We start from the raw sequence: 21,207 nt of genomic DNA on the forward strand, positions 1-21,207 counted from the left end.
AGAGCAGAGGCTTGCTTCTTTATTTTGATATATAATATGTTCATATATGCATAGCAGAAAATATTCTTAAGGCCATCAAATTTAGGTAAAAATCATCAAAAATTCGGGAGGAGGCTGAGATTTAAATATAAGAGTTATGAAGTTATTGAGTTATTGTTAATTTAGCTTTAGCAAGATTAAAGGTTTGATTCAAATGATAAATATAATAAAGGACAACATTTTTGTTAGAATGAAACGGATCCAAAGAATCTTTTTTCAGTGCTTAATCAAATAAGGTTAAATATGTCACTGAATGTTTGTAAAGGTATTTTTTGTATTTAACCAGGATTAAGGATTATAAGGCAGCACATAGTTTACTAAAATAAGAAATACCACACTCACACAAAAATGTATGCTGCAGTCCTATTAAGTGAGATTATTTGCGGTGCATGTGTGTGAGGTTGTGTGCATGACTCGCCTGTAGCCAGAGTTTGTCATGTTGTGACCATTTGCCTCCGGCAATACACTGGAAGGTGGCGTTCTGTCCCACGTTCACCTCGACATTCTGCAGCCGCAGAAAATGTGGTGTCTTGCCTACCAAAAAAAATCATATACCTTCAAAACACATCGTACAACATCCATGCAAATAAATCACATGCTCTGAAAACTGGTGGTCAACTATACATCGGCCCAAGTATGTTTCTATAATTAAAAATAAACATACTTTTTTGAATATCTTTTTATGAAATATTTAGCTAATGAAACTAACGTCCTTGCGAAATATATAGTCAAGAGTCATTTATTATATCTAATAAAATGACATTCTGATTTTCTAAGAGTTCCACAAGTGTCCAAATGCTCCTTTGAGTTCTTGTATATTTGTTTTGAGATTCTGAACGTGATTTCTGTCTTTTTTTCTGATTGTACATTTAGAATCGCCGTCTGAAAACTAGACATTTAAATGGAGCTCGCATTAATATTCAATACTATTACCAATAAACATTCTCTCATTTGCATGTACAGGTGCATTTGTCAGAAGGGCAACCCGTGCACTAGCTGAACTCTTGTGTCTCAGTACAGCAGTCTCCACCCACTCTCTCTGCCAGCTTCATTATCTGCGCATGCATTTCTGCACAAAGGCAATATCAATCTTTTTCAATTAAAGTCACTGAGAATATAAATTTCTATTTTAGTTTCTCTGCTATAATGTAAAAAGCTCTCAGATTTAATGATGAAATCTTAAAATTACCCACATATATTATAGCAATTAAAAAAATATATCAGGATGAGATAAGATACTTCCATCATCTATGTGTCTGTTCATGACAGTTACAACTCGGTTACATTTTTTTTTTGAAAATTCTGTTTGTATGGAATGAAATACTAGTTTACCACATACTGTGCGATACACACTGTTTACGGTTTACACTGAATATAAAATATTATGAATATAAAATAATATTATGTATTATGCAAAGATGGCAATGGCAACTGTTGACTTTTCTTTGAATAAATGTGTCTGCAATGATTACATACATAGACACTTTGCCTTTTCTGTCAGTTATCACCTCTGCAAGTAATAACACAATTCAAGAAAAAAAAAAAAAAAAATATATATATATATTTTTTTTTTTTTTTTTTTTTTTCTTGAATTATATAATTCTTGAATTTCTTTTATGTTCTGTGTTGAATATCTTTTATTCTTTTATATATATATATATATATATATATATATATATATATAAAACATAAAAGGCATATGAATTAAATCTCATTTTCTCATCTGCAATGCTGGCTTTACATTAGTGACACAGATATCTTGGACAATGGAAGTCAAAGGCTAAAGTCCTCCCGTCACAACAAGGATGATGTGAGCCTGAAGTCTGAACACTCATCTCTGCAATCTGTCTCCCTCTCTCTCATCCTCAGCACAGACCTGCTTGTTTGCCGGCCTTTTCCATCTCTGTTCAACCCTCGATCCACATGAAGTGCTTTTCACAGTAGTTGACAGACTGAACTCCTACAGCGTAGCCAAGACTGTGAAAGTAAGCAGCCGTGTGTGTGTGTGTGTGTGTGTGTGTGTGTGTGTGTGTTTGTGTGTGTGTGTACTCACGGCAAGGGTGGGCCAAAACGTGTATCTCATCCACTGCGATGAACCCCGGATGCCCTTGTACAGATACTGCCTCAAAAATAACCTAAACGAGGGAAGAGGGGAGAGGGAATCAAGTGTTTCAATCAAGTCAGCTTGTTAAAGTCTGAACTGAGATGGTGAATTCATTTCAAGCATGAAAATATTCAAATTGCTAAGTCAACAGGAGAGATTTTTAACTGTAAACCCACCTACAGCAACCCCAAACACTTGAGGCACACTTAACGTTTGAATGTCAATGCATTCATTTTAAAGAGAGGTAGAACAAGAAAACTTTTCAAGCAAGGCATAATAATCTGATAATCTGCACTGAAACTCTTTAAACAAATCCGAGCACACACATATGGGACTGGCATGGTTTGCATGGCATACTGTACATGCCATGTGGTGAGGACATGTGTGGTCTGAACAATGCCCTCTCTCTCAAAGCTGCCAAGGACTGGAAGTAGAATGCCAAAACATGGACACGGGATGCACTTAAGATCCTGGCTTCCCAAAAAGGCCTCACTGTGACCAGTCAAGAGACTCAATCTACTTGAACAGACTCAATTCTCACCATGTTATTCAGGTTGAGACGTCAGAGACTAAAGGTGTGTGTTTGCACAAACGACAACCAGAGAAAATCACGTTTCGGATCAGAAATGTTGGGGAAACTGCTTTCGGTGGCTTTAGTTTTGTGCTGTTGTTTGGATAGGTTCTCAACTGTCAATCCTAGAAAAGTCAGTATTTTCAATTTTGAATGAAAAAATGCTTTACATCGTCAGTTTATCATTCTTGCACCTACTCAAGGACATTGCCATATTCATCAGTTATTAAAAAATTCACCAAATGATCTCTAAAACTGTCAGGACATGAGAACAAGAATTGTTTTTTTTTTTTTAAAGTACCATCACAAGTTGCAAAAATAAGCAGATTTGCCTTTCTGTCTTTTGCATATCATAAAAATTTACCCTTTAAACACTGTCACGTTGAAAGTGGCACCCTACGATTTAAAATGTATCGCGGCAGGAAACAAGTCAATTAACCCAGAGATTCGTTTCGGCAAAATTGGCCACTTATCTGGCAAATTCGTTGCTCTAATCAAACTCACAGTGGGATATTTTTCAGTGTAGTTTATGATCCCACAGGCAGATTTTCTAGTAGATATTAGTTCTCGATATTTAACAGGTAATTTATTAAGTTCACCTCAGCAAGATAAGCGAATGCTTTTAAAAACCTAAAAAAAAAAAAAAAAAAAAACACACACACACACACACACAACAAACACAAACTGGGGACAAACACACACAGAGTTTGAATCTCGAAAATATCAGCATCTTCAAATTCAAATAATCCCCACAAAAAAACAAATATAAAATCTAATTGTAATATTGTATTATCAGTAAATTTTATTTTTAAAAAAATCTTGATTTTTAAAAATTGCACTATAATCTAAATGACAATAATTGGAATTTTTAATATGCATAATAATAATACTTGCACATGTTTTTGTGACATTCGCCCCAAGCACAAACACACACACACACACACACACAAACACACATGCACGCAAAAGCTTTGATATAGCCTGCTGGTCAAATAGATGCCCTCAGCAAATATTGCCTTTAGCAAATATTGGTCTGCTGTTTGCCAAGAGAATTTGAGTATTCCCAGCACATTCCAAATATTTGCTCTTCTCATTAGTTAATTCAATTACACGGCTAATCTTATGAGAGTATTTCACCGCACAGATTGACCGGTGAATCTATAGACAGAATGAAGAAGTGCGTAAGAGGCCGAGAGAGATCTGGGTCTAAAGAATCAGAAGAGAAAAAGAAGGAGGGAGCGAGAGTGAGAGGTAATAAGCAAAAAGACAGATCTAAAATTAACAGCTAAAAGCTTATTCACCAGGGCCATTTGTGGGTGAGATTAGGGGACAGTGATTGCAGTGGTAATTGGAGTAGAGAGCAATCTACTGCCCCTCTCTGCAGTTCAATTGGTGCCATTCACCACGAATATATGGCAGAAAATAGACTTCAGACGATTTCAGTGGCCAAAGGGACAAAAATCTCAGTACTTGTTTTAGCTGATGTTCTTTTAGCTGATAGTCGTTTGTTTGCTATGTGGTTCATCCTGCTAAAAACAGCCTAAATGGTCATGGTTGTCTTGCTAATCAAGAGAATCGTTTACTCCATCGACTTCCATTCAAATTCCTATCAATCTCACTGTGAATGTTTCTGGGGTGTTTGAACTAGTGCTAATGATTAATTGCTTCTAAAATAAAAGCATTTGTTTATATAGTAATATATGAACTTGTGCAGTGAATATTATGTATATATAAATACAAACAAATGCACACACATACATATATAGAAAACATACATTTATGTTCAAACTATATTCAAACTAATATATATATATATATATATATATATATATATATATATATATATATATATATTCAAACTAACACACACACATAAACATATATACAGTATATATAAAGTATATATAAAGTATATATGTGTGTATTTATATACAGACAATAAATATGCACAGTAAACATACATATGTAAACAAAACTTTTTATTTTGGAGTAATTAATCATTGTTAATTGTTTGACAGAACTAATTTTTAAACCAGAAAATCTTCTTACAGTATGCAGATTCTCTGAATTGAAGCTCATGACCCAGTGTTATTATCATGTTTACCTGATAGGAGTTGGGCCAAAAGGTGCTGATGGCGAGTTCAGCCTTCACCCAGCCTTCCGTGACGGGTGCTGAGGCATTCCAGATGGGATTCCCCTGCGGTCCACCGTCCACTTTTATATAGACATTGAGTGTTCCAGGACTCGTCCCATCTCGACTGGACAAGGAGTAGTGGAAGTCTATGCAGTGGGTGTCGTTCTCTTTTAGCGTGGGCAGGAGCAGGTGGGCCTTCTGACCTGATGCACGACCCGAAGCATTCACCATCATGAAAGAACCTAGAAGTAATACAGAATACGGAAATTGATGTACAGTAGTAAAAATGTAATGAAATATTGAAATAATGAACAGAATAGAACATAAGAGAACAGGGCAGGAGAGAATAGAATAGAATGACACATTGAAAAAATACACAGTTCAATACATTGTTAAATGTTACATTTTCAAAAAAAAAAAAAAAAATTATTATTATATAAAAATGTGTTCCAGAATAGAATATTTCCACAGGCAATGGTTATAAACAAGGATATCTTGATATTGTAGTCAACATCCAAATAAAATAGACCTCCTAAAAGAACGCTTATTGTACAGAATGTTTTGATGTACAATATCTTATAATCTTTTCCCACACCGAAGGCTACATTGTCATTTTACACAACACAATCATGTTCATGGTCTTTTGTGCCTTTGTAAGCAGAACACATCCCATAACCGAGTAACTGGGTAACTGCCTGCTATAAAACCACCCTGAATCTGTAAGTGCTGAGGCACTATTTATGAAATGATTCTGCGGACAGCTTTACATCCATTTTACTCCAATTTTATGAGACAATATGCCATCTTACAGCCTTATGAGTAGTTTTGCACAAGTCACTACCAGCAGCGGCACTGCATTAGAAAGAAGAAAGAGCACAGGGCTTCAGAGAATACAAAAATCATGATTTTTCTACAAAAAAGTGACAATCATTTCACCTTCCTCTGGGAAAAGCATTTAGTTAAGCTAAAGCCCTAAAGGTGCCAATTTTTTTTTTTTTTTTTTTTTTTTTTGGATAAATTATAGTAATTCATTCCTAGTTCTTTAAAAAAATTCCCACAAAAGAGTTCAACTCATTTATGTCAGGTAAAAGGTTTTAGCCTTAACAAAGGTGAAAGCTAGGTTATCAATCAAACTCTGGCTATTCAATAGTGTTTTACAGCAATTATAGCACTAGCCTGTTCATGATTGTTCATTGGTGACTGAAAGACCTTTGAAATATTTCCAAAGCAGTGTGCATATGCGGATCCCTTCACAAGGGACTGTTCTTAAAATAATTGAGTATATCTATGTACTGTTAAATATACATTGCTTGCAAAAATTCAGAACTTCTGAAAGCCCGCCAATGCAGAACCAGGCATTTTTGGATCCAGATGGCGTACTTGCGTCAAGCGATGTGCATATGTTAAGGGCTAGGTTAAAACATCTTATACGTAGGTCAAAATCAGTCCCAATTTTTCCAGACACCTTTCTTCCTGGCTGTGCTAAATCACCATGCATAATTTGCCAGGTGGGCAGAGGAAGCCATTGCCATAACACCCCATTCATCACGAGTATTATCTAAGACATGACCACAAGACCCGAGCGCATCACATCTATCAATCAACACAACCTTGAGCCCTGGGATGAGGCCAATCAATTCCGCACACTGATCCAATCTAGCGAAGGCCCCCTAAACAGCGGGCTGGTAGTGAACTCGCCTGATTGCATTTCATATTCAACCCTCTCGGCCCACGTGCATTTTCCATCAGGTATTCCGAGCAGACATCTATATATTCCCTACCGTTGATGATTGCCAATATATATGTTCGGGCAAAGCGAGGCCTTTGAACCGAGAGGTAATTTAAAGCGAACCTACAAGCAGGCAATCAGCCCTACCACCACGGTCAATACGAGTGTCCTCAATCACACCATCGGCCGCTTCAGTAGATTACACTGTCTTAAGCTGAGCTAATGTGAAATCGGATGTAATGGTTCTATGATAAATAATTCAACAACGTTTTATTCCAGGTGGACTGCTGGATGCACAAAACACTCTTGACAAATCGGCCAGCCTGAGCACGACAACACTACAAACGCACCTGTGATTGGCACAGTCTTGCATGAGAATTCTAAATGGAAATTAATGTTTACATCCCGAAGAATGCGGTGCCGCCAGAAAACACATAGCCTCCAAATTGCTTCAGTGATATTACCAGCTTTCAATTACCTCGTGGAGTCCCAATGCATTGGAGGCACTTATAGTTTGTGTATTAATGAGTTCTGGGATGAATCAAAATATTATTAAAAGTCGTTTTTGCTATGTTTTGAGAAAATACCTGAGTATGATGTACAACTAGCTACGTGCATTCTCAAGGGCAACGTTATTTGGATGATAATTTCTTTTCCTGCAACTGTGGGCGCAGATAAACACGAATCAATGTCGATGAAGATTTCTCTCAATACTTACCACAGAACGAAAATTACTTCTGGAGTAAAGCACAGCACTTGGCCATCTCCTTTACTAAAATCGATAGCAATATGAGAGTCGTTCTCAGCTATCGGCAAATGTGCCGTCAACAAAATAGAGTCCTCACAGAATCACAGCTACGCTACTGGTGATTTAATGCTGTTCACATCAACCAATAACCAGTAACGTGGCTTTCGAGACCAATGTCGAGGCAGATCCATCACTGTTTTTCTAGGACAGCACAACAGTCTGTAAAACATCTTCATAGGGGCCACACGAGGCAACCTGATAAGGTATCGCTCCAGTGCTGCTTGGTTGACAGCTGTCACCCCTGCGTTAATATGAAGAGATGTCATATGAATTCATTTACGTCTAAACGCCCTTGATTGGAAGATTTATCGGTTCAAACATCTGAGGAGCAGTTTTAGAATGCCGTGCAATTCACATCAATCTTCGAGACGCCTGGCCCTTGTGCGGCAATTTCAACTCATTTTCTCAGAGAGGATTCTTCTGCGTGTGGCTACAAAGTACCGAGAGGACTTGCCGGTGAAAGTCATTATTCCCTCTGAGTATTTCCACTGGGAGCTCTTTGCACTAAATGTCACATTCCCACCATCATAATATGATCCCCCACATGACAAATAGCAAAAACTCTGCTAGTTGTCACTTTAATATGCAATTATGGCAGGTCCCTGTACTTTGGGCCCTCTGCTGCTCGGTCTGATAAAGTCACGGCATTCCTCATTTCTGCCTGGCAGTTTTATCCCGGGAACAATAAAGCACTTATTTACCATTGAGCCAAGCAAGGGCGGTAATCTGCAACGTACCGTGGGAAAAGCTAATGCGCTGAGAGGAAAAACACAGGCAGGAATAAAATGGGAGCGAGGATAAGGCTTCAATAGGTGTGGCAGCGCTTTGAGCTTTTGCTAAAATTCAGACAGCCCAAAAAAAAAATGTCCTAACATATACATATATACATACACACACACACACATTTTATATATATATATATATATATATATATATATAAAAAATTCTGAAACTACCATTCAAAAATTGAAGGTCAGTATGATTAATGCTTTAATTCAGGGAGTATGCTTAAGACATTTATCTTCTATCAAATTAAACATTAGATTACTATCAAATAAGTGTTGCTTTAATGAACATTATATTCATTGAATACTAGGGGGAAAACTATTACTGTTGCCACAAAAATATTAAGCAAACCGTTTTCAACATTGATAATAATAAGAAATTTTAAAGAAGCGTCAAATCAGCATATACTGTAGTATGATAGGGTAGTGTGACACTAAAGACTAGAATAATAACTGCTGGAATAATAACATGTGGCTCTGCATAAATTGCGTTATAATATATTAAAATAAAAAACAGCTTTATTAAATGATATAAATAAAGCCTTGCTGAGCATGAGACATAAAAAAAGTTAAGCAGTTGTATATACACTGAAGTATGAAATCAATTCATTCTTATTTTTTTTCTTAACTGGACACCTTCCAACGGCTTTTGTCTCACTTGAGCTTATTGTGTTCTTAACCGAGGTCCTGTCGTGTGAATGTGAGGGGGAAATTAGCAAAATACAGTCAAAAAGTCACATGATAGGACAAAATTGGCCCATTACCCAGTGAATGAGATAATTCCCACTTATCATGTTCACAACTGATCCACAAATGACCTGAGAGGGTTAAAATGGTGGAAATGGTCAGACCAATTACTAAGCAAACATTTCAGCCACTCGGACATCACACCTTCGGTCACATCCGAATCTAAACACAGCTGAAACGACTTGTGAAATGCGAAATGAGTAGCGACTTGGTTAAATCAACGTGTCAATCTGCAACATATGCAGAGGACTTGTTGAAGAATGTTCTGAAAAGTTAACCATTAATACCAGCCAAATAATAGTTAGTAACTAATCAAAGCTACAAAGTAGCTATATGCATTTTCCTGTAATTTTTTATTGTGGATATTTTAAGCATGTGCAATAAATAAATAACCAAATCAAACTTTGACGCAAATTTGGTTTAAGTATATTAAAATAAAGACAAAAATAATATTAACCCTTTGCCATTAATTTACATAAAACCGAAACAATGTATAATTAAATAACAGTTTGCCTTCTCATATCAGACGTCCACTGTACAGCCCTGTTTCGGAGGAAATGGTGATGTGTCAGCTGCAATCATTTTATTTGGAGCAGCTGTGAGCGAGAGAAGAAGCGCGTCTGATTCCCTTCCCCCCAACGGCAGGCTACAGATGGGCCGTTCCTTTAAAAACACATACATACCCTCCATAGGCCTCGAGAGTACAGTGGATCTGAGCTGTGGCCCATTTGACACATTTAAGCACAGTAAATTCCCCAAATCCCTCGTCACCTCATAGAGGGTGTATATGTGAAAGAGAGTGTAAAAGGAATTGAATGGATGCTTTTATGGCAGAGAGACAGGACGGGAGACAGTTGGCTACTTCAGCCGGGCCCCATATGTTTGCTGCCCTGGATGTGTAATGGACCTTCATGATACGGTGCTGTCCGTGTCCTCTCCTCCTCTCCGAAGCCCTCGTTATTACTTCTCACACATGCACGCCCATTTTCCATCTCAACCCGAGCAGAAACCGCCTCGCCCTGCTTGTCGCGCCAAATGATACGTGATTGGCGTAGAGTCAACAAGACCCACCGGCTGTGTGCCGCAATTCGTCATGGCCCTTTGAAACCACGCCAGCCTTTACTTCCGATGCCCTTTTCTCATGGGCCCTCGGTGGGCCTTGTCGCAAACCCTTGAGACTGTGATAATCCGATAAGTGGAAAATCAATAATTGAAGTGTCATTATCAGAGTGAAGAAACCACGCTTGGGCACCTTAATGCAAATCAGTGAATCGGCCAACGGCAAATCCAATAGATACAACTTCATCTGTGGTTAAGGATTCCAGCTAATGCTTTCTGCTTCACTAGACTTCCATTTGCTGATTGGCTACAGAAGAACTGATGTTGGTACAGGGACTATTTAAATTGAGGGTAAATGCATATGCAAATAGGGATCCTGCCAATTGCTTTTTAACAGAACAGACAGCTAATTAATATTACACAAAAAGGATGTGTTTTGCAAACATACTACAGTATATAGCGGCAGTATTTAGAAGTAATTTGATTCTTAAAGAGATAGCTCAACTAAAAGCTCTAATTATGTCATCATTTATTCACCCTCATGCTTTCCGAGTTTCTTTCTTAGGCGAAGGAATGTTAATATCAATATAACGCTGACTTTCACTGCATGGGGAAAAAAAACTGATACTTTTCTTATGTGCTTTGCAGAAGAAAGACAGATATGGTGAGTAAATAACAGAATTTTAAATTTGAGGTGAACTATTCCTTTAAGCCACTTGTAATTAAACGTACTTGTAAATGTACACAAACAAGCCATTCAATTTATCGATAAGTGGTTATAAGCTGTGATTTTTATAATAAATACAAAATGAAAATCACAAGTTCATCCCATAAACTATGAACATGTTCCAACAGTGTTTCAGAAACTAGATTTTAACTGCTTAAGCTGTCTTTCTTTGTAATGAATGTCACTTGGTTAGTGCCATAGGCAATGACATTCATACATTTTGAAGTGTTTCAAGATCATTTCTGTGGCCGCTGGGCATGCAGATTTCAAGACTGCTGGTCCAATTTGTTATGTTTATTTTGGCATTCTTTTGATTGCTGCTTTCTGAAACTGGGCATCTTGGCATTTGAATTATGGTTATTTGAAATTCTGAAATCTGCATTTCAGAACGGGTCTTAAAAGGAAAGGATTCTTCTGCTTCTTATTGTTATTTATATATTTTTTTGTGTGTGTTCATTTTGGAACAAAGGATGGCCTTTTATCAGTTCCTAGTAAAGTCTTCCTCAGTGGCCAAGCAGTTGAATTAGGTTCAGGTTGTATCAAATTGATCGTATTCTGGCCATTTATTATTAGCATCTAAAAGGAAAGGACTGAAAAGATCCAAAGGCGGTCAAATTGCCTGGGGAGATCATAGCTAGCCTAACAAGAGAGAGGAAGAAGAAATACAACAGGGAGAAAGATAAAGGGAGATGCAAAAGAGTTCAATAACATCTAAAAATACATTTTAAACAGATACACATCTCCATGTCTGTAAAAGATTCATATTTTCTGCGAAACAGTCCGGATGACAGAATGCGCAATAATGAATCTCAATTGACAGACTGCAGATATGTGTATGAAAGTGGAACCATCTAAAACAATAAAGGAACTGTCTAAAAATGGTGCAATTTTGTCAGTATTTTCTGAAGCTGAGAAAGCCAATTTAAACTCAAGCTCCATTTACCCTCAAGTAACAAGTAAATTTAGCTCTAGGTGAACAGATTTGTGTCAAATTAAGAGTTGTGCTGGGACAGAAGACCTGCTTGCTCCAAATTCACAGACGCCCTGGCCCACCTATTGCCGGCCCACGTCCAGGTTCATGACAGGAACAGGTGGCCGAGAAGAGGGGCACGACAGCGGCGCCCTGCTGGCAGCAAGCAACGAGGCGAACTTGATGCTTATTGCACCTTGCCACACAGCCATAAATCTAGTATCACTTCTCTTTTTGCTGAGATCGGTTTCTCTGGTTTCTTAAATAGAGAGCTGTCACGCTAACCAGAGCCATTGTCGTTCATTCCTACAGAGATATAATAAAGTGGCAACGAGGATGGGATACAACTTTTTACCTTCCTGCAACACATGGGCTAGCTGAAAGGTTTGTCCGGACCACGAAACATGCTTTGAAAGCTTCGATTGGATAAGGCACATTTCATTAACGCCTTCATAACTTCTTGCTGTGCTATAGCTGTACTCCACACGCAACTACCAAAGTGTTGCAAGCTAATTTCAGGACAAGCTATGAACTGCTTAAACCAGCAATCCTAGAAGAAACTGCTCTACAACAACAAAAAAATCAGGTACAGCAGGGTACAGCGAGGAAAAGACAGAACTTTCTCGACAGGCTCACCCGTGCTGGCTCTGAATTATGTCTGCGGACCGAAATGGATTGCAGCTACTGTGCAGACCCAGACTGGTCCTGTGAAAACGGCTGGAAACCTTCTCTGAAGGACACATACAGGCCAGCTGCTGCGTGATGCCAGTATATCCACGGACCTTCTCGGAAGCACTGATGCCCCTGATCTAAATGACGACTTCCGTGACATTCACCACCGAGTCTACCAAGACCCCAAATTCCTCATTTACAAAAAGGAACCATCCTCGCCTGTGCTTTCAACAGGAACTCAGAAACAAACAGGTCGTAAATATCCAGTACGGGTGCAGCGTCCACCTCAACGTTTCTTGGATTGCACTTAGTTTGGGGCTACCCTTGTTGTTCGGGGTAAGCTATGGTTTGAGGTAGTCCACCCTCATTCGCAGGAAGTTAGTTGTTGTCACATAAGAAATATAACAAGATTGAATGTTCTGACAATATTTAAAAAAAACACACACAGAATGTTTACTTTCATTCTACAAGTGATAATTGTATTTTTTTTTTGTATATTTTACATTGTGTACATTGTACACGACATTGTATATTTTTTACGCTGACCTTAAGAGTTAGAGGGAAGGAAATGTTGTGTATTTCGTTGATATTGTTTATTTAACTACATCTCGCAGAATGCAGTGTTACATTGTATCCGGAGAAGCTCCAGCAAAAAAAAAAAAGAAAAAAGGTATACACATGAAACTAAGTAAACTAAGCTACCAAGATGTATGGAGTACCACAAAAGGAGAGCATATTCAGGAATGTTCCATTAAAAAAAAAAAAAAAAATCAGGCTGTTTTCGGTCTCCGTTGACTTCCATAGTATTTTGGAACCATGGAACTCAATGGTGACCCAAAACTGCTGTAATATTGCAGTGTTTGGGCAGTTTTTTTAAGTCACTTTTAAACAGAACAATAGATAGAAAGATAGTTTGTGATATAAATGTTTGATTATATCATCCACCTCTAATCACTGCTCTACACATCTTGACACCTACAGAGATTTGTCCTGCCAGTGTTTGGTAGAGATATCTTGGCTTCTGTAACTGTTATGTTGGGCAGAAGTCCGTATCTGCTTAAGTAGTCCCTGTTACTGCTCCCTTGAGAGCAATTGGACACTTTCGCCTGTGCTGCTGCTATAAAATATTTCCCGCTGAACTCTTCAACCTCACAGAGGGAAGTGCATTCCCGGGCCCTTGAGAGCGAGCCACGAGCGATTTTGTAAGCCGGTTATTTGAGGTTGTCCGTATGCTTTCACACAGGGATGGCCGCTGAAAGCCAAGCTGAGACACTCAAATCCCAGCAACAGACAAGACGTTCATGGATAACAATCAGGATGGATCCACCCTGGGTCAAAATGAAAACAGAAGCTGCACTCGTAAAGTTGGAAATTAGACGTGTCCGATGTAACTCCACAGGGGATTCCTGGGGAACATTCTGAAGGGCGTCAGATCAGCAGGAGGACATACAGGAGAAAGATCAGACAGAATGACAAAGGACAAGGCAATATTGAAGAATAGAGAAAGAGGGAAAATAGAAGAAGCCCAAGTAAGGAAATGGCCATCTTCCTTCTTTATAAGGAATATTCCAAGTCATTTACATTCTTATTGCTGTCTCTAACAGTATCCTGTGACCATTTTGACATTTTGAGTGTTTATAAGCCTTCCTGAAACATGGAGAATTTTCAGAATTTCAATCAAAAGCAACAAAACAAGATGCAAGTTAAATGGCCTATACCTATAACTAACCCCAAATATGTATATTACTGCGGACGTATTTTTATTTTTAACAAATTCAAGGGAGAGTCAAAATAATTTTTGTACAAAACGGAATTTAATACTAATGGAACAAATACATTTTTAATTTAGGGGTTTATTACATAAAACATACTTTTTTAAATAAATGTAAATAAACAATACAAATATTAAATAAAAATAATTACAAGTAAACAAAACATTATGTAAGTAATATGAAAACAAAAATAGTGTTTGTATATAACAGTATTGTTTCACTGTTTCAATTAAAATGAATTAAAAAGTAAATTAGGCAATCTATAATTCTGCTAGCTGTAGAAACAAAATAGTGTCATTTTCCAGCTCCAATCAGCTTTGGTTCAGTATTAATTCAATTAAAATGGCTTATTTTATTTATTTAAAAAAAAAAAATCAAATCTTTTGATAGTACACTTTGTAAAAAAGTGAACAGAAAGTTGACCCCTGGTCTATTGCAAGTCTTGGCTGATGTACAAGCAAAGCTAGTACTTATTTAGTGCATAAAAAAATAAATAAGAGCCAGAAAACAAAAGGAAAGAAAGATTCTCTTGCCTAAAGGGTGGCATCATGATTACTTAAAAGAGTGTATTAGTCAGTGAAAAGGAAGTACACTTGGCAGGAATCAGGGTGTATGGCATAGGGGATAATGACCTACAACTGGAACATCGCCCAGTGTTCTGTTCTGCTTCAGTGGTGGCATGGAGAGCATCACGAGCCTGGGGTTTACAGCACTTTAGGACACACACACACACACACACACACACACGATACAATGGTTCAACTGGAACCTTACACTTCGTTGGACACGCTGCATCATGAAACTGACAAGGGCTAAAAACATGGTGTGTGGTGATATTGATCCAGACATGCCTGCACACACACTCTTCACACATCTCTTTAATAGCCTCTCTGTCTCCCTCACACACACACACACACACACACACATGTGTCCTTTATTAATGTCTGCTGATACACTCCGTGGTGTAAACATCAACAAAGCACTATCTTTTTGCTGGCTGCAGTGTGTTGGATGTGCCTGAGATCATCTACTAATGATGAGGTCACAGACACCAACACAATAAGAACTTCAGCTGAGAAAGTCTGGAATGGACAACTGAACACAACAGACCAAAACATCATTTTAATGCTCAGAGGTTGCTTTTTCATGTCTCTGGAGATTTTACCATATCGTTTAAAAGATGTTTCTTTTGATCTTGGAAGTTCGCAATGTTCATATGGAGATTTCTTAATATAAAACAAATCTGAGCACAGACTGAGAGATTGTCGAGAATCACGTAAATCATCTGAGAAGTATCCCTCTATTGAAGATCACTCCTTCCAGTCTCAATGCCGTCTAAGAGAAAGAATTGAGATAGTAAATAAAACTCATTTGATATATATATTTTTTCTTCCTAGTACTGCAATGGAAAAAAAAAGAAAAAAGCTTGTACGGGAAAAAAACCTATTCGCAGCATGTGGTTTGTTTTTTCGCTAAAATTAGACATCAAAAAATTATTACAACTGAAAGAGATTGAGACAGAAGCAAGGTTTTGGTTATTTGCCATCACATTAGCTAATTTTAGATTGTGACAGAACAAATAGGACAAAGGGAAAAAGGAGACAGGCCTTTCATACCAGAGGCTATCTATCATTAAAAACCCTACTGGGTATAAAAATATCCCTGAGCAACAAAACTGTCATTGGTCCTGTAGGCTTGTCATTTATCAAACTCTGGCCAATTGTTGTGAGGCCAGGAGGGAAAATGGGAATTCTGGGAGACATTTATCCTGTTTTAGGGCAGGATGCTGTTTTTGTCTCTTTCTTTCTTCCTCCTCTGGTTTGATGCTAGTGATTTCTCTTCACAGGTATCTAGAGTGAGAATCGTAAAAACCCAAGGGAAAATATGACACCGGCAGAATTTACACTATCCAGTCTTTCAGAGGCTCTCTCATTTTCTAGCTTGACAAAAGAACAATAGTAGAGGTCAAAGGCAATGACAGGAGCGTTACATTCGAAAGTTTAGCGGGTTTATTTCTAAAAGAAAGTAGATACAGCAGCTTCGGTAATGGGAACAATCTAATTTCACATGCATTTGTTATGAAAACGTTTAAAACTGTTAATTTAGAAGATGATTTTGGATGAGATTAGTCATTGACAAGTTACTTAATCATTGAGAAAGTAACTAGTGAGTGCTCAGGGTCAAAAATGTGTGCGGATTGGCCAGTTAGCAAAAACCATACTTACAAATTTTAAAGAAAGAAATGACAAGAACGTGACAGTGTTTGGGAAAGTTACTTTTAAAAATAATGCATTACAATATTGTGTTACCAACTTATTACTTAACTAATTACTTAGCTGCCAGTCAAGACATGGGAAACAAAGCAAGCTGACTTGTGTTACTTATTCAAAAAAAGTAACTTATTTTAGATATTTTCTTGTAAATTAAAATCAATGCATTACTTCACTAGTTTGATTATCTGATTTCTTAACTTTTTTGGTTTTTTTTGGAAAGAATGCATTAAATTGTTAAAAAACAAAACAACCTTTTTTTCAAATGAATTAAAAATAGAATAAAAAAAATTATCACTGTTTACAAAAAGAGATTAAAGCAACACAAATGCTGTAATAATACTAATAATTAAACTTTAATATTTCAGATAAGAGTTTTAACCAAATTCTTGAATTATAAAACACAAGGAAGTAATGTTAAATCTAATATTAAGCTTGCCATTTATGGGCAGTACTTTATTTATTTATTTCTTTTTTTCCACTGGCCACCCGGCAGGTTCAATTAAGTTTATTTGAATGCATTACACAATTTGAAAATTACCCAAAACTGCCTTAAAAATATGCAGGTGAAAGTGCAGAAACGCACATGATTTATACGAGCCCTATAAAAGCAATTCACATATGAAAGGCAAAATCATGTTTTCTGTTTTCTATGGCGCATTTCTGCTTTTTTACTTTTGCTCCAGCTGATTCTTGAAATGGTGTTTGGCTCTTATGATAAATCGCTCGTGATGTTCCTCATTTGTAAGTTGCTTTGGATAAGAGTGTCTGCTGAATGACTAAATCTAAATGATTTATGTGTGTACAGTGGATACCTGAAGCCTAATCGTGAGATACATTTCCTCCTGCCATCCATCTTGCCCCTGCCATTTCCTTTCAAAACTCCAATCTTGAGGCTTCATGCAAAATGTCCACCATCACATAATTAAAAGAGCTTTCAGGGGTCAATACAGGTGTCTTCAGTGCTGAAGGGAAAACAGCGGGCCCCTGTCCAAAGGTAATATTTAGTGTGCATTAGCCTGTCTAGATGATTTCCATCAAACACGTGCAAAACGGCACAGAATGACTCATATATATATATGTATATATACACGCAACACAGCATGCTATATGTAGTTAACACTGGGCCTTGTGCACTAATCCATAAGCGATCAAATCATGACCATAATTAGCTAATGGCTCCAGCAGGCATCTCTCATGAAGAATGCATATAACCACGATTCAAACGACATTCTGTCAGGGAGAGCAGGAGAAAGGAGAGCAGGAGAAGGTGCAAGACACACTCACACATTGAGATAAATCACCTGTCTGCCTTAAACAAATGCACACGCGTAATAAATATCAATATTGCAGATTTATGTTCTTCTGACATAATTAGATCTTGAACAGTGATGTAATTCTCGGCAAACACGCATTATTTTGTTCTTTACTGACTCCCGAGGATGAAAGCGTTTTCATTTTCTCTCTTCTGCTTGTATAAAAACAAATACACATATAATCGGTAATTAAATTTTAGGAAGAAAGTGTTCTGAATACAACTGTAATCTCAATTTTGATGTGTTCAGTGGTACATGACGGCTTGTTAAAAAAATCTAATGAATAACAGAAAGACAGTTGTTTTTAATTAAAAGCTATTAAAAATCTTTTTTGGTCATTAAAATACAGCTGGAATCAAATAAGATGCACATATATGAAAACCTAAGCTTCCTAGAAATTACTAAAACTGAAATCTAAAATAAAGTAAATAGAAATTTAAAAAAATTTAAAATATTGCGTAAGCACATATCTAAACAAACTAAAATTAAAATAAGAGCTGAAAATGTCGGACCTTGATTTGGACAACTTTAAAAAAGGCAATTTTTTCAATATTTAGATTTTTTTCTCATCTCTGCCAAATATTGCCCTCTCAACAATCCGTGTAACAAAGGAAAAGCATATTTATTTACATTTCAGATGGCGTTTAAATCTCACTTTTCACAGTTTGACCCGTATGCTGGTCCTTGTGTTGTGGTCCAAGGTCATATATGTTGTGGTGCTTTAGGAAAAGTCCTTTGTAATCTATTTAACACTCATGTTTGGCTATGCTTCTTGATAAAAAAAAAAAAATCAATTAAAAAAATCAAGACCTAGACCACTTTTCTTTGTTTTTTAGTTGAGCATCTTTTTCTATTTAGAAACGCATCAAACTGCAAAACTCAAATGTACTGAAAATGCCATTTTCTTGTTGACATGATTTCCAGACCCCTGTAACTTGAACTCAATGAACAGGCAAAAAAAAAAAAAAAAAAAAAAATCCACGGACAAAAAGATGTACTTCACTCACTCTTATCAAACATTTTTGTCTCTCAGGTTAGCCAGACACACTCTCAGACACATCCTTTTCAACACTTAGGAGATTTGAGGATTGGGCTGACAGGGGAAGGCAAAAAAAAACGAGGGACTGCCAGCCCTTAGTGAAAAGGTGTGGCGGTATTATAAAAAACACCTTTTCCACATCCCCTGGATTTGACATGGTGGAGATAGAAGTAATAAGCACTCACCCACATTCTCTCTCTCTCTATCACTATAACCATCAGAGCGGGAATGAGAAAGAGAAAAGAGAGGAATTCGATTGTATTTGTAAAAAAACTAGGTTAAATGACACTTTATCTTTCATAGAGGGAAGAAAAGGGAATGGAAGTGATATGGAAGTACTGAGAGACCCCATTTGGCTGTATAGAAAATCTTGAGGACCAATGACAAGCTTTCTTGTCTGTATATGCTGTCCTTTTACTAAAATTCGAATAAAAACAGAATGAAAATAATAACTAGAACAACTTTTGTTGTTCTAGAACAACTTTTCCTTTCCACAACCAAAACCATTTACAAATCTTTTAGCGTTATTAAATATTTTATGCAGTGTTTTTCTAAAACCAAATCATAATCAATTCCCCACACACACACACACACACACACACCTACCTTCAAAAGTCACTTATCGACTGAAAAACAAATTCCCTCAATAATTGGTAGAGAATGTCACAAATAATTTAAAAAGAAACAGCAAGTAATATGTTAAAATAAAAGAGACTGATATTTTTTCTTGTAAAAACGTAAAAAGTAAGCAGTGGAACAAGTTATTATATTTCTGATTATACAATATAACAACAAAAAATACTGCAATGGAGTAAATATATGAGCACGGGATGGTTAAATGTTTGCTAAATCCCAAAGCGAAGTGTTCATTTAAGATCTGAGGCATCTTGTAAATGACGAGATAGAACTAGTCATTTTCTGCAAAATATCAAAGATGACATCTCAGTCTTTCCCTGAAGGCTGCAAGCCTCCCAAACGCAGGCATTCCTGTGAAACGAGAATGATTCAAAGCACACGGAGGCAGTTGACCTTACACTAACACAATGCAACAAATGTGGGAAACAGACAGAGAGAGAGCGAGAGAGAGCTAAGAAAAATGGGGGGGGGGGAAAGTAGATGCATAATTGTCCCCAAGGTAGCAGCAAAAGTGAAATCTGTTGTTGGTTTGGCAAAAGAAAAGGTCAGTGCTTTCAGAGGGCCTATTCAATATCGCACATACGCCCAAGCCTGGTGGTTTTGGACGGCCACACTTGAATCAAGCTTTCAGATGAGCCTTCATTGTTCCCTGAGGGCTGGAGAGAAACGCTCCGTCAACAAAGGCCACGCTGGGGTCTGATTGCAAGGAGGACAAAAAGAGCATTCAGCCAGAACCACCATATTATATCTGCTGATAAGCAACGGTTACAGTCTAAACACACACATGTGAACCAACACGCACAGAAGATAACAGGGCTGGCTAAAAAAAACGGTAAAGCGGGACAAAGACTTGCGACAGATGACTTGTAGCAACTAAGCAAGAAGAATGAAGTTTGTGTTGTGATATACGACGCTGCTGCTGGGCTGGAAAATCAGCAAGCGGGGAAAAAAAAAAGCCAACAAAGAACAGAGATCTAAGGGCAAAATAAATGCTCTCTTTTGCTGGAAACACTATTTCTGTGCTTTGAACTCCCATAATGAAGTTGTAATACTATCAGCAAGTCTTTCTTGAAGGAGTTGGGAGAAAAATGAGACCTGAGGGTGTCCCTTTCTCTGGCAAAGCATCTGCCGAGTTCGATTGTTTTGTTTGGCCCTCCCAGCTTTCTGTACTACAAGCTCAACTGCTCCAATACACACTCGCACACACAATTTACACATAATAGGCACTTAAAAGCCTTGTGGCCGTTCTATAATGAATAGTCATTAAGCATTACGTTACATGAGGCAGTTAGCGAGACATAACAACAGGTGCAGAACAGGAACAGCCTAATGCGCTTAGCAAACATTAAGATGATGTTGCTTTGAATCCCTGAATAGATGACCATGCATCAGTTCAGTTCCACTTTAATACACCACTTTCGATTTCAAGCTAATGAATTAAAAGAACTAATTTTTACTTTTTTTTTAAAGTTGTTCATACACACAAAAAAAAGTCTAGATGATGCTTTCTTTTACAGATGTAATAGCAAAATAGACGGCATCACATTATTCAAAAGAAAAAAAAAATTCCTTCCTCCAGACAATTTTCATTACATTTGATTTTTATTAAATTTATTACATTTTTTATTAGTAACATTTAACTATTACAGTAAGGATTCTTTTTCCCCCCATTTAATCTACATAAGGGCAGCACAAAAAGCAATACCATGCATTATAATTTTTTATAATTACAACAACGACAGCTTGGTTACGAAATAAGATTAATAATAACATGAAAATCATTTAAAATGTAATTTAAATTGTTCTGAATTATTTCTTTCGTTTGTTTT

The 21,207-nt window shown here is 37.2% G+C and overlaps 1 protein-coding gene across 15 annotated transcripts in view; it reads right to left on the reverse strand.

The window, feature by feature from the left end:
• Positions 1-21,207, reverse strand: part of ptprt (protein tyrosine phosphatase receptor type T) — a 207,313-nt gene that overhangs the window by 131,732 nt on the left and 54,374 nt on the right. For all 15 annotated transcript variants that reach the window (XM_043242178.1, XM_043242190.1, XM_043242191.1 and 12 more), the window contains exons 3-5: positions 4,819-5,090; positions 2,093-2,174; positions 458-573 (exon numbers count right to left, since the gene is read on the reverse strand). In XM_043242178.1, the coding sequence (XP_043098113.1) occupies positions 458-573; positions 2,093-2,174; positions 4,819-5,090 (470 nt within the window). The remainder of the gene's footprint in view (positions 1-457; positions 574-2,092; positions 2,175-4,818; positions 5,091-21,207) is intronic.

The sequence above is a fragment of the Puntigrus tetrazona genome, chromosome 6 (assembly GCF_018831695.1).
Source record: "Puntigrus tetrazona isolate hp1 chromosome 6, ASM1883169v1, whole genome shotgun sequence".
In the NCBI taxonomy this organism is placed as follows: domain Eukaryota; kingdom Metazoa; phylum Chordata; class Actinopteri; order Cypriniformes; family Cyprinidae; genus Puntigrus; species Puntigrus tetrazona.